Source organism: Theropithecus gelada, chromosome 15, assembly GCF_003255815.1.
Source record: "Theropithecus gelada isolate Dixy chromosome 15, Tgel_1.0, whole genome shotgun sequence".
In the NCBI taxonomy this organism is placed as follows: Eukaryota; Metazoa; Chordata; class Mammalia; order Primates; family Cercopithecidae; genus Theropithecus; species Theropithecus gelada.
This window is the reverse complement of record NC_037683.1, coordinates 11,508,644-11,521,096: the sequence shown is the minus strand read 5'-3', so window position 1 is coordinate 11,521,096 and position 12,453 is coordinate 11,508,644. Positions and strand designations below refer to the sequence as shown.

The window sequence follows — 12,453 nt, the reverse complement described above, 5'->3', positions numbered from 1 at the left end:
GAGGCAGAGCTTGCAGTGAGCTGAGATCCGGCCACAGCACTCCAGCCTGGGCGACAGAGCGAGACTCCGCCTCAAAAAAAAAAAAGATCCAAGAACCCTCTCTCGGGGTCTGGATCGGGACCCCTTTCTGGTTACAGAATGAATAAGCCCTAGTGTTTGATAGCACAACAGGGTGACTATAATCAATAATAATTTAATTGTACACTTAAACATAACCAAAAGAGGCTGCACAGGTGCGATGGCTCATACCTGTAATCCCAGCACTTTGGGAGGCTGAGGAGGGAAGATCACCTGAGGTCAGGAGTTTGAGACTAGCCTGGCCAACATGTTGAAATTCCATCTCTACTAAAAATACAAAAATTAGCTGGGCGTGGTGGCGTGCGCCTGTAATCCCAGCTACTCGGGAGGCTGAGGCAGAGGAATCGCTTGAGCCTGGGATGCGGGGGTGGCAGTGAGCCGGGATCACACCACTGCACTCCAGCCTGGGCAACAAGAGTGAGACTCAGTGTCAAAAAAACCCCACTAAACTAAATGAATATACTTGGATTGTTTGTAACACAAAGGATAAATGCTTGAGGGGATGGATACTCCATTCTCCAGGATGCGATTAGTACACATTGCATGCCTGATCAAAACATCTCATGTACCCCATAAATATGCACACCTATTGTGTACCCACAAAAATTAAACATGAAAATAAATAAGAAAACTGCCAGCCCAGAGGTGTCAGCAGTGTTCCGCTAAGCTAGAAATAGACAAAAAACGCCTTTGGGGTGGGTCTTGCTTCTTCGTTTGAACAAAGAACAACAGCAACGAAAACTACACTAGTAGATTTAATGAGCCTCTGCTTTTACAAACACGGGGCGATCCTCTCTGGAACGGTGTGGCTGGCTCTGCATAATTATGTAAAAGGCTTCTTCCTTGTGGGTGGGGACCATCTCCAGAACATTCTGACCACAGCATTTTCACCCCCATCCCAGCCCAGCTAATGTTCTTTGTTCCACACAAGAAATGTCAAGTCTCAGTGTCCTATCCAGCTCTCAACCAATACTCAGGGTCTGGGTAGTAAACAAGAACCCACAGGAGGCCGGGTGCAGCCGCTCCTGCCTGTAATCCCAGTGCTGCGGGAGGCTGAGGCAGGAGGATTGTCTGAGGCCAGGAGTTCGAGACCAGCCTGGGCAACACAGTAAGACCCCCGCACCCCGCCTTCTCTCTCTCTCTTTAAAAAATTTAAAAAAGAGACAGAGTTTTGCCCACCCAAGACCCTTCTCTACAAACAGTTTAAAAATTAGCCAGGCGTGGTGGCATGCACCTGTAGTCCCAGCTACGCAGGAGGTTGAGGTGGGAAGATTACTTGAGCTCAGGAGGTCGAGGCTACAGTGAACCATGATTGCACCACTGCTCTCCACCTGGAAGACAGAGCAAGACTGTGTCTCTTAAAAAACAGGCCGGGCCTAGTGGCTCACACCTGTAATCCCAGCACTTTGGGAGGCCAAGGCAGGTGGATCACCTGAGGTTAGGAGTTCGAGACCAGCCTGGCCAACATGGCAAAACCCTGTCTCTAATAAAAATACAAAAATTAGCCGGGCGTAGTGGCGGGTGCCTGTAATCCCAGTTACTTGCAGGGCTGAGGCAGGAGAACTGCTTGAACCGGGGAAACGAGGTTGCAGTGAGCCGAGATTGTGCCCCTGTGCTCTAGCCTGGGCAACAGAGCAAGACTGCATGTCAAAATGATAATAATAACAATGATAAAAAGGGCTGGGCACAGTCGCTCACACCTGTAATCCTAGCACTTTGGGAGGCCAAGGTGGGATTGCTTGAGCTCAGGAGTTTGATACCAGGCTGGGCAACATGGCAAAACCCTGTCTCTACAAAAAATACAAAAATGTGCTGGGCATGGTGGCATGTGCCTGTAAGTCCCAGCTACTTGGGGGGCTAAAGTGGGAGGATGGTTTAAGCCCGGGAGGTAGAGACTGCAGTGAGCTGAGGTCATGCCATTGCACCGCAGCCTGGGCGACAGAGTGAGACGCTGTCTCAAATAAAATAAAATAAAACAAATTAAATTAAATTAAATTAAATTAAATTAAATTAAATTAAAAGAATGCCTCATGGGGAAATGACAGTTGCTAAAACTGCGCTCTGCAGATGTGCTATGGGGACTGCGCCGGTGAAAGGGTCCCATCTAGCTGGGAAGAGAAAGGAGGACAGGCCGGGTGCGGTGGCTCACGCCTGTAATCCCAGCACTTTGGGAGGCCAAGGCAGGCAGATTACGAGGTCAGGAGTTCGAGATCAGCCTGGCCAACATGGTGAAACCCCATCACTACTAAAAGTACAAAAATTAGCCAGACATGGTGGCATGCGTGTGCCTGTAATCCCAGCTACTCAGGAGGCTGAGGCAGGAGAATTGCTTGAACCCAGGAGGCGGAGGTTGTGGTGAGTGGAGATCGCGCCACTGCACTCCAGCCTGGGTGACACAGAATAAACCGACCCAGGAAAGCTACACTTGCTGAAAGTAAATGTCCTTTAAAATGATACATGGTAAATCTGTGATGAGTCAGAGATGAAAAGAAGGCTTGAACCTCCTGAACAAAAATTTTTCTCTTCCAGATCTGGGTTTATAGAAATCATAGCCACAGAACAACGTACAGGGACTAGAGTACCACCGTGCAGATTTGACTCCAATTCTTACAAATGATCACTGAGCAAGTCACTGCTGTGAAATTTACATGGGTCACGAAATAAAAAGAAAGTCCACCTTGGGCCCTGGAGGGCCCGTCGGGCATGGGGGTGGCCGCCTACCTCGGATCTTGCTGGCAAGGTGCTCCTTGGAGGTGATGATTTGGTCCATGTCGGTTCGGATGACAGCCTGCATGGCCGGCCGCATCTGCTGCACCTTGGACAGCACCTCCTCGAAGCGCGCCTTGGCCTGCTCGTACACCATGCGGTACACGGCGTCCGAGATCTGTGGGCAGAGCAGCTGCATTGGCACCAGGGCTGAGGGCACCACGCCAGCTTCCGGTGCCGTCCCCGCTCCAGGGCCCCAGGCCCACCCACCTGGATCCATTGCCGCTGCCGCTCCTGCGGTTTCCCCTTCAGCCGCGGGCCGAGCTCTGCCTTCAAATCAGGGCCCAGCTCCTCCATCACCAGGTTGCTCAGGATCTAGGTTGAGGAGGCACAAGCCAGGCCAGGGGCTGGAGAGCGCTCAGATGGCCTGTTTCTCTCCGCATTCCCACACGCCGGGCCGCTCCAGCCCCCAACTCCTCCGCGACTGGCCCATTGCTTCACCGTCCCCACTGCCCTCTTTCCTGAGCTTCATCGCCACAGGTCCCAACCGATCTGCCTGGGCATCCTGTAGGATCCTCAGACTCAGGGGCCAGCCCCAGGGCCTTTGCACAGGCTGCCTTCCCTACCTGGATTACCACACTCTTTCCCTGCTTTGCCTGTACATGGAAGTGTACATTTATTTGCCAAATGTCTGTTTCTCCTGCTAGACAGAGAGCTCCCTGAGGGCCAGGGATGTGTCCACATTGTTCCCAGCTGCACCCCAGTGCCCCGTCCAGGCGCTCAGATGCCCAGTAAGTGATGAATAAAACAGTGAGTATCTCTACCAGCACCGGCCCCTGCACTTGTCCAAACCTGAGCATGTCGTCTCCTTCCAAACCAGCAGCGCCCCAGAGCCTCATCTCTCTACTCAGCCCCGTGCCCCGCCCTGCTGGGTCCTCGGGTGACTTCTGAGGTTTCCCTACCAGCCCGTCTGGCCTCACCTGCACCTCGTTCTGGCCTCACCTGCACCTCGTTCCCACACAGCATCTCCCAGGTGCCGTACAGCTCCTTGGACTGTCGGTACATGCGGATGGCATCTGTGAATGCGGGGCCCTCCACCTTGGAGTCCTCAGGGATTCCTGCCCAGGAGACAGAGCGGGAGAGGAGGTCAGCAGATGGCCCAGTGGCCTCTACCAAGACCAACTGACAACTGACCAGAACCCCCCCCACCTCCCCACACACACAGCATGCACCTCAGGAGGGGCAGCTGGGACCCCCACTTCCCTCGTCATCAGAGCAGTCGTGGTTGTATCTGACAGACAAGAGCAGTCATGACCCACCACCAACAGCGATGAGACAGCGCCCTGTGCCTCTTTAGCCCCTGAAATCCTCCCAACCACCCCAAGACCTGGGCACTATCATTCGCCTTATTGCTTTACAGATGAAGAGACAACCGGTTGGAGGCCAGGCCACGGGCCCAGGCTCACAGGGAAGGGAGTGGCAGAGCCAGGACTAGAAGCTCCCGTCCCATGAGCAGCCACCCAGAATGGCCCTAGAGGCACCCAGAGACCCTTGTTCTAGCCCCGGTTCCTCCCTGACTGCTGGATCAGGGCCCTTCGAACTTTGCCTGGAACAGGCTAGGCTGTAGATATTCTCAGCCCTGCAGGCCATAAAACCCCTCCCGCAACGCTCGCCTCTACAGTCACAGCACAAAAACAGCCACGGACCATCCAGAAACAAACGAGCGAGCCTCTGTTCCAGTAAACTTTGTTGACAGAAACAGGCCATTGGCTGATCTGGGCCCATAGGCCATAGGTTACTGAGCCTGGTTCTAGATCACTGAACCCGAAACGGCCTGTTTCATCTTCCAAACAATGGGAACAATGGTCTCACAGGCCCATTCCGGGGCTCCCAGGGCCACAGTGTAGAGACAGGAGATCAGGGCCCAGCACTGCCCTGCGCCACACTTTTTATCAATAACTGAGGAGCCAGCTGGCTGCCCCACTGGGCCCGGGGTCTGTCCCTCTGTCCTGTTCACTGCTGAGTCCAGGTCAGTACCTGGCACAGATGCTTGAATAACTTCGTTAAAGAATGAAGCCGGGTGCGGTGGCTCACACCTGCAATCCCAGTACTTTGGGAAGCTGAGGTGGGGGAATCACTTGAGGTCAGGAGTTCGAGACCAGCCTGGCCAATGGCGAAACCCCATCTCTACTAAAAATATAAAAATTAGCTGGACGTGGTGGCAGGTGCCTGTAATCCCAGCTACTCGGGAGGTTGCCGCTGAAGAATTGCTTGAACCCAGGAGGCAGAGGTTGCAGTGAGCCGAGATTGCACCACTGCACTCTAGCCTGGGCGACACAGTGAGACTCTGCCTCAAAAAAAAAAAAAAAAAAAAAAGAATGGAAGGGTTTACTATTAATAACAGCTAGAAAAGCACCATTTCTGAATTTTTGTCATTGTTGGTGCTGTCAGCGACCCAAACGCCAGTGAGGTGAACCCGAGTGAGGCGTGGACCTCCCGATTCAATGCCGGGGAGGCAACTGGCAGGAAGTTGCAAAATCTGACTTGGGGTAAGAAGGTGGTTAAACACTGCCGAGCCAGGCAGCAGGCAGGCCCCGCCCCCGGCCGCATGCCTCTGACCGCCGCATCCCCAGAGCCCAGGAAGGGGAAACGGAAGCCTGTGCATCAGAAACCCAAGGCTCCCACTGCCATGACTATGGGTTGAGTCACCACCGGCAGAGAAAAAGCCCCTCTCTGGGTCCCTCCCCTCCCCACACCCAGCTGACCACAGAAATCACTGCCTGTCAGAGCCGGGAGGGAGCTGAGCAGGGGGAGGTCCGGCCCTCATCCTTACAGCGCAGCTGCCTGGACGGGGACGGGGACGGGGGGCGGGGGGGGGGGCCTGTGGGAGTCTCACTCCTGTATTTCAGGGACCTGAAGTCAGGCAGGAGTGACAGGAGCAGGGCAGGGATGTTCCAGCCAGAGCAGCATGCAGAGCCCTGGGTGGGGGCTGCTCACCTGGGCCAGGGGAGGAGGTGCCCCAGACGCCCCACCCACCTCTCAGAAGGGCATGGTTCCTAGAAACCAAGTTTTGACTGGAAAATCTGGACAGTGTGTTACCTGCTGGCTCTCCCACAGGGAGAGGGAATTTTCATCCTGCACGTACCAAGCCAGGTGTGCAGGCAGGGGCTGCTTTCCAGATGGCGAGAAGGTAAGGCGGAGGGCCAGGACAGCGGGGAGGGAGCCCAGCCGGCCCCGACATTTGGGACTCTCTCTGCACACCCAGCCGCCGAGTGTGACAAGTTTCAGGGTCACCCCTCCTGAGCTCTTCCCATGAGCCCAGGTCTTAGGGGCTGAAGTGTGTCTCCACACCCCCAAATTCATATGCTGGAGTCCTAACCCCCAGTACCCCAGAACATGATTGTATTTGGACCCAGTGTCTTTTTTTTTTTTTTTTTTTTTTTTTTGAGAAGAGCCTTACTCTGTCGCCCAGGCTGGAGTTCAGGGGCGCATCTCGGCTCACTGCAGCCTCTGCCTCCCAGGTTCAAGTGATTCTCCTGCCTCAGGCTCCCGAGTAGCTGGGATTACAGGCTCCCGCCACCATGTCCGGCTAATTTTTGTATTTTTAGTAGAGATGGGGTTTCACTATGTTGGCCAGGTTGGTCTCGAACTCTTGACCTCAAGAGATCCACACACCTCAGCCTCCCAAAGTGCTAGGATCACAGGCCTGAGCCACCACACTCGCCCTTGGTCCCAGGGTCTTAAAGAAGTAAGTTAAATGGAGGGGATGAGGATGGGACCAAATCCAACACAACTAGTGCCCTTAAAAGAATAGTACATTGGCTGGGTGCGGTGGCTCACGCCTGTAATCCCAGCACTTTGGGAGGCTGAAGTAGGTGGATCACGAGGTCAGGAGATCAATACCACCCTGGCTAACACACGGTGAAATCCCGTCTCTACTAAAAATACAAAAAATTAGCCGGGCGCGGTGGCGGGCGCCTGTAGTCCCAGCTACTTGGGAGGCTGAGGCAGGAGAATGGTGTGAACCTGGGAGGCGGAGCTTGCAGTGAGCCAAGATGCGCCACTGCACTCCAGCCTGGGCAACAGAGCGAGACTCTGTCTCAAAAAAAAAGTACACTTTGGCTGGGCGCGGTGGCTCACACCTATAATCCCAGCACTTTGGAAGGCCGAGGTGGGCAGATCACGAGGTCAAGAGATCAAGACCATTCTGGCTATAAAAACATTAGCTGGGTGTGGTGGCGGGCGCCTGTAGTCCCAGCTACTTGGGAGGCTGAGGCAGGAGAATCACTTGAACCTGGGAGGCGGAGGCTGCAGTGAGCCGAGATGCGCCACTGCACTCCAGCCTGGGCGACAGAGCGAGACTCTGTCTCAAAAAAGGAAAAAAAAAGGAAAAGTACATTTCTTCTTGAAAGAAGAGAAAACACAGGCACACAGAGAAATGACCCTGTGAGGACTCGGAGAAGGCAGCCGGCCACCAGCCAAGGAGAGAGGTCTCGGAGAAACCAGCCCTGCTGACACCTTGACCTCGACTCAGACCTCCAGTTGGGAGAGAACAGATTTCTGCTGTGTAGCTGCCCGGTCTGTGGTATTCGTTATGGCAGTCTTGGGAAACTGAGGCCCCAGGCCTGGCTGAGGCTGCACACACGTCAGCTCGTTGAATCCTCAGCTCACTGTGCCCTACTTTTCCCAGGGAAAGAACGGAGGCTCAGAGAGGCAGTTACTGCTCGAGGCCACTCAGCTGGCGGATGGCAGAGCGGGGCCTGAACCCAGGACCAGCGGACTCCAGCCAGACCTGGAGACCGTCCAAGAAAGGAAACTGCATTCCTCACGCCCAGGCAGCAGACAGAGGGGGAGGGACCACGGCCAGACAGGAAGAAGCCTTGACCCCTGCATCCCAGGCCAGCACGGAGGACCCAGCACAGCCAGTGCCCCAGCTGCCTCCTGCCACCCCCAGCTGCTCCAGGAATGCAGGATGTGAAGGGGTCCCTGGGACCGCTGGTGTCCGCCCAGCTTGGCCTCCTTCCCCCCAGCCCCCACTTCCTGGCAGCCCCTGGAGTGAGCAATTCCAGGCTCCACAAATTCCAAGCCCAGCCTCCAAGACGGAGGAAGCAGAGAACTTTCTCACAGTCCGTGGGGTAGAAGGAAGGCCTGAAACCAGCCTCGTCAGCTCCCGCCCCGGGGAGAAGGGGCCACTCGGCAGGACACCTTCCTGGCACAGGACACCCCTTCATTCCTTGGCCCAGCAGCTCTCTTGGGCCTCCCTCCGGTCCACTGCACCCTAGACCCAAGAACTCCCCCATGGCCTCCCCACCAAGTGCTCACTGTGCGTGCCAGGCTCGCGGCCAAGTGCCCCACCCAGACCAGCTCTTCCCAATCATCTCTCGAGCTCAAGCTTATCATCATCCCCACTGCACACATGGGGGACTGAGGCGGCCCTTCCCAACCTTGTTCTGTGCCCACCCCTTCCCTATCTGGCCCAGGTCACCCACCCTGCCAGGCCAGGTCAGCTGTTAGCCTTGGAAACCTGGAGAGATGGCGCCAGGCCAGGGCCTGGGGAGGCGAGAGGCCCTGGGCCAGGCAGCCAGAGCCTTGAGTGCCTCCACCCAGTCCCAGCCCACAGTTCCCGGGTCCTGGGAACAGGAGGCCCTTTGTGGGCAGCTGGGCCCAGGTGGCAGGGGCTGGCCTGACTGAAGACCTGGTTCCTCCTGCTTGGCAGATTCCAGACAGGGCAGAGGTGGCTCTGGAGAGGCGGGCAGGAGGGGTGGGGTGAGCTGAGTCCCGCGGTAGCAGCCCAGAGGCCACTGGCGCCCACTCCGTCCCCTGCAAACTTCCACCTCTGCACCATGTGGCACTGCGCCCAAGGGTGGAGCAGGGGCAGGCACTTCCCTCAGGCCAGATCACCAGGAAGCAGTTCAGTGTCCAGGACTGGGTTATTCCTTCCCCAGGAGCAGAAAGACCCCCAGGGACCCCTCTCTCCTTGGAAGACCATCCTCAGCCCTTCTGATCAAATTCCTTAGAGGCCTTCAAGGCTCTTCCAGACCTGACCCCAGAAGCCCCCCTCCAGCCCCATTTCAGGTCACCCCTCCCTGCTTCAGGGCCTCGTGCAGTTCCTCCTCCCAGCCTACCCCTACCATCTGTGGGTCTCCCTTCATTCTGGCTGCCTACCTCTGCCTGGAACACTCCTCCCCTCTCCTCTATGCAGGATGTGAGGGGACCTGGCACTGCTGCATCTCCTCCTTCAGGTCTGGGACTTCTCCTTCAGGTCTCAGCTGAAGCTGAACCATAACCTCCTCAAGGGAGCCTGCCCTGATCAACCCCTCCCCCAACACACACACACACCCTCATGGCTCCCAGGGTGGCTCCACCCAGTACCCAGCACAGCCGTACGCCATTGCCCTGGCATCCTCATCTGTCTATCATCTGTCTCCCCTACCAGACTGCCAATCGTAGGAGGGCATGGAATATTTCTTGCTCCCTTGTTGCACCTCCAGTGCTTAAATCCAGGCCTCCTCAGAGTACACACTAAAAACATTTGTTGAAAAATGAGTGAGCTGGAAGAGTCACCCCATAAGTTTACAGATGAGAGCAATGAGGCCTTGAGGGAGGCAGTAAAGTTTCCAAATCACCCTGCAGGTTAGTGGTAAAATAATAATAATAATAACAACAACAACAACAACAACAATCTTTATCAAGCATGAGGTAGACTCTGTGAATCCTCATAAACCCCCTAAGACACACAAGGCATTATCCCCACTTTACAGAGGCTCCAAGAGGTAAATCAGTTCCCTAAGGTCACATAGCTGGAAAATGGGAGAATCAGGATTGTGACTTTGTGACTCAGGGTCCAAGGGCTCAACAACTACACCGCTCTGTGAATAATTTCCTACCTTTTTCCTGAGCAGCATAAAACTGTTTTCATCAAGGAAGAAGATTAAGGGTGGTATTACATGGTTTCTTACAACCGCAGAAGAGAAATTAGAACAGCTGGTAGAGCAGGGTTGCCACACCATACTCAGCCACTAGGTGTCACCATTCAGCAATAACCCAGGTCCTGCCTCTCCCTCCCACAGCCCCTGCACCCACAGGCCGCTCACCATTGTTGCAGTGCCGGATGCAGTCCTGCAGCACAGCCTGCCACTTGTCCTGCTCGGCTTCCGTCATCATGCAGAAGTAGTAGTGACGCGCATAAGGATGCCAGAGGATGAGCGGGAACTGTGTGGGGCACTTGAGGATGGGGGCACTGCCCGACTTTGCCGTGGTCCCTGTGGAAACAGTGCCCACTGAGCAGCTGCCCTCTGTGGTTGCCCTCCACCAGAGGATGGCAGAGAACTGATCCCTTGGCATCAGCTCTGAGGTCAGGCTTAGGCCCAGAGAAGGCCGGCATGTCCCAGGGTGACCAGCAAGCCAGGGAGACAGGAGCAGCCTTCTTTCTGGCTGTGTCCTCCTCAGCCCAAAACCTGAGTCCAGCATCTGTGTAGACTCATTTCTTAGAGTGGGTAATAAGGCACATCCACTCCAGTCTTGGGTTAGGTTTTAAACTGTGTAAAGCAAAAACAACACAAGATCAGAGCTCTCAGGTTCAAGAGTCAAACACTACCTTCTTGGGTTTCCCTTCAAATTTCGGCTGTGGAGGCCAAAGTGTGGCTTAAGTGTCTACATAAGGAGGGAGGCATGTGGGGAGGAACAAAATACAGCAAAAGGAATTTTTCCCTCCTTCAATTTCATTCTCAAGGATATGTAAGATCCAGCGAGATAACTAGTCCTGTGTTTGACCCTGCCGCTGTTGTTAATGATATGACAATAACAGTTCTTCTTTCTGTCCTGGCTCTGGGTTGGCCTGTACTGGGCACATAGCCCCTTCAGGGTTCACACAACACCCTGAGGGCAGTCCTCTTAGTGCCTGTGCTTTGTAGATGCTGAAGAGGCTGAGATTCAGAGTGGGGAGTGACTCGCCCGAGCAGACACAGTGAAACAAAGCCAGAGTCACACTGGAATCCAGGAATGCTGCTCACCCAAGCCCTCCATCACCACAGAATGGAGGCATGACTCTACTCTCAAGTCCCTGGGGCACGACCTGCCCCCAGGCGGGCATGTCCCCTGCCCTCTAGTTCCCAGGGATCATCAGAGAGGCCAATGTTGTTTCCGTAAGGCTTCTAGGGAATTTCAGCCAAAGTGAAGCAAAAGCAGGATGCCAAAAAGAGTAACTCCTGACTAACACAGTGCTGACCCACAGGTTTATGAGGGAAGGTCACTGAACATCTCCCAGGAGGTTCTCAAGGATTTAGGGAGAGGGGAAAGGCAGACAGCGAGGTCCCCATCCACAGCTCTAAGCCTAGCTGGTCTCTCTGCAAATGTGGGGCTGAAAACAATGGGCTCAGGGCCACCCCTCCCCTGGCCAGCTCCAGAGGCCTGTGCAGGGCATCGTGGCCTAGGGTGGGCGCTCCTTTACCTGGTAAGGAGTTGCCAATGAGCTCCAGGTATTGGTCCACAGAAGTGAGGATTTTGTAGCCTGCACTGTTGATGACAGCTCGTGGTGGGACCTGCCGCTCATAGGCCTGAGGGAGGCAAGAGAGATGGTCCCTGAGGGTTAAGGGTGCGGCCAAGCCCAAATCCCACCTGGCTTCAAGGCCCTACTCAGTGTGGCCCAAAGTTGGGAGGAGAGGGGAAGGAAGAAGAGGAGGCAAGAGAGGAACAGAGGGGAGAATGTCACTGTCATGGTGATTGGAGCAGTGTGGCATCCATAGCAACCTAGATCCTGGCTCTGGGCTCAATTCCTGGCTTCACTGGGTAGTGTCTGTGTGATGCTAAGGATAAAGTTCCTTAAATGCCTAAGCTTCAGCTTCTTCATCTATAAGACCAGGGAATCAAGAATATTCAGGATGGGGAAAACATTTTAAAATAAAAACAAAACCAGGGTAATAACCATTCCTGCCTCACAGAGCCATGTGAGGATCGAGTGAGATAATCTGCAGTGCCTGGCACACCACAAGGACTCAGCGAGCTTGGTCGAGGTGGTGGTTCTTACTGTTGCTACTGCTGCTATTACCTCTGTTCCCAGCAGCTCCACTAGTTGAGCATTTCTTACATATCAGGCCCTGTGCTAAGGGCATTGCATGCTTCATTTCACAGAATTTTCCCAATCCAAAAGGTGGATCACCCACAACTTCATACAGCTGGGAAGTAGCAGACCTAGGACATGAACTAGGGCTATCTGTCTCCGGAGCCTGGGGTATTTGACCATTACCCTGAACTACCCCCACCAACTTCCTAGGTTCTGAGCACCACACAAGTGTCCTCTAGAGGAGAATTAGGTCTAGAAATTTATACCAGTAGCAGTGGGGAAAGCAGTTCTGATGGAATAGCTCATACAGCAGGGCTACCATGCTACTCCCTGCCACTAGGTGTCACTATACAACACAGTTTCTGAAAGTAGCTCAGAACCTGTAGGGTGCTGATTTGCAAAACATGGTCTCTGATATTCAACACCACCCTAGAATTTATTAGAAATGTAAATCTTTACAGGCCGGGCACGGTGGCTCACGCCTGTAATCCCAGCACTTTGGGAGGCTGAGGAGGGCAGATCATGAGGTCAGGAGATCAAGACCATCCTGGCCAACATTGTAAAACCCAGTCTCTACTAAAAATACAAAAATTAGCTGCGCATGGTGG

At 54.4% G+C, this 12,453-nt stretch overlaps 1 protein-coding gene across 2 annotated transcripts in view; it reads right to left on the bottom strand.

Moving 5' to 3' along the window:
* The window catches only part of FAM129B (family with sequence similarity 129 member B), a 73,041-nt gene that overhangs the window by 8,120 nt on the left and 52,468 nt on the right, over window positions 1-12,453 (bottom strand). For both annotated transcript variants that reach the window (XM_025359393.1, XM_025359392.1), the window contains exons 4-8: window positions 11,234-11,339; window positions 9,879-10,046; window positions 3,787-3,902; window positions 3,055-3,159; window positions 2,800-2,962 (exon numbers count right to left, since the gene is read on the bottom strand). In XM_025359393.1, coding sequence (XP_025215178.1) covers window positions 2,800-2,962; window positions 3,055-3,159; window positions 3,787-3,902; window positions 9,879-10,046; window positions 11,234-11,339 — 658 coding nt within the window. The remainder of the gene's footprint in view (window positions 1-2,799; window positions 2,963-3,054; window positions 3,160-3,786; window positions 3,903-9,878; window positions 10,047-11,233; window positions 11,340-12,453) is intronic.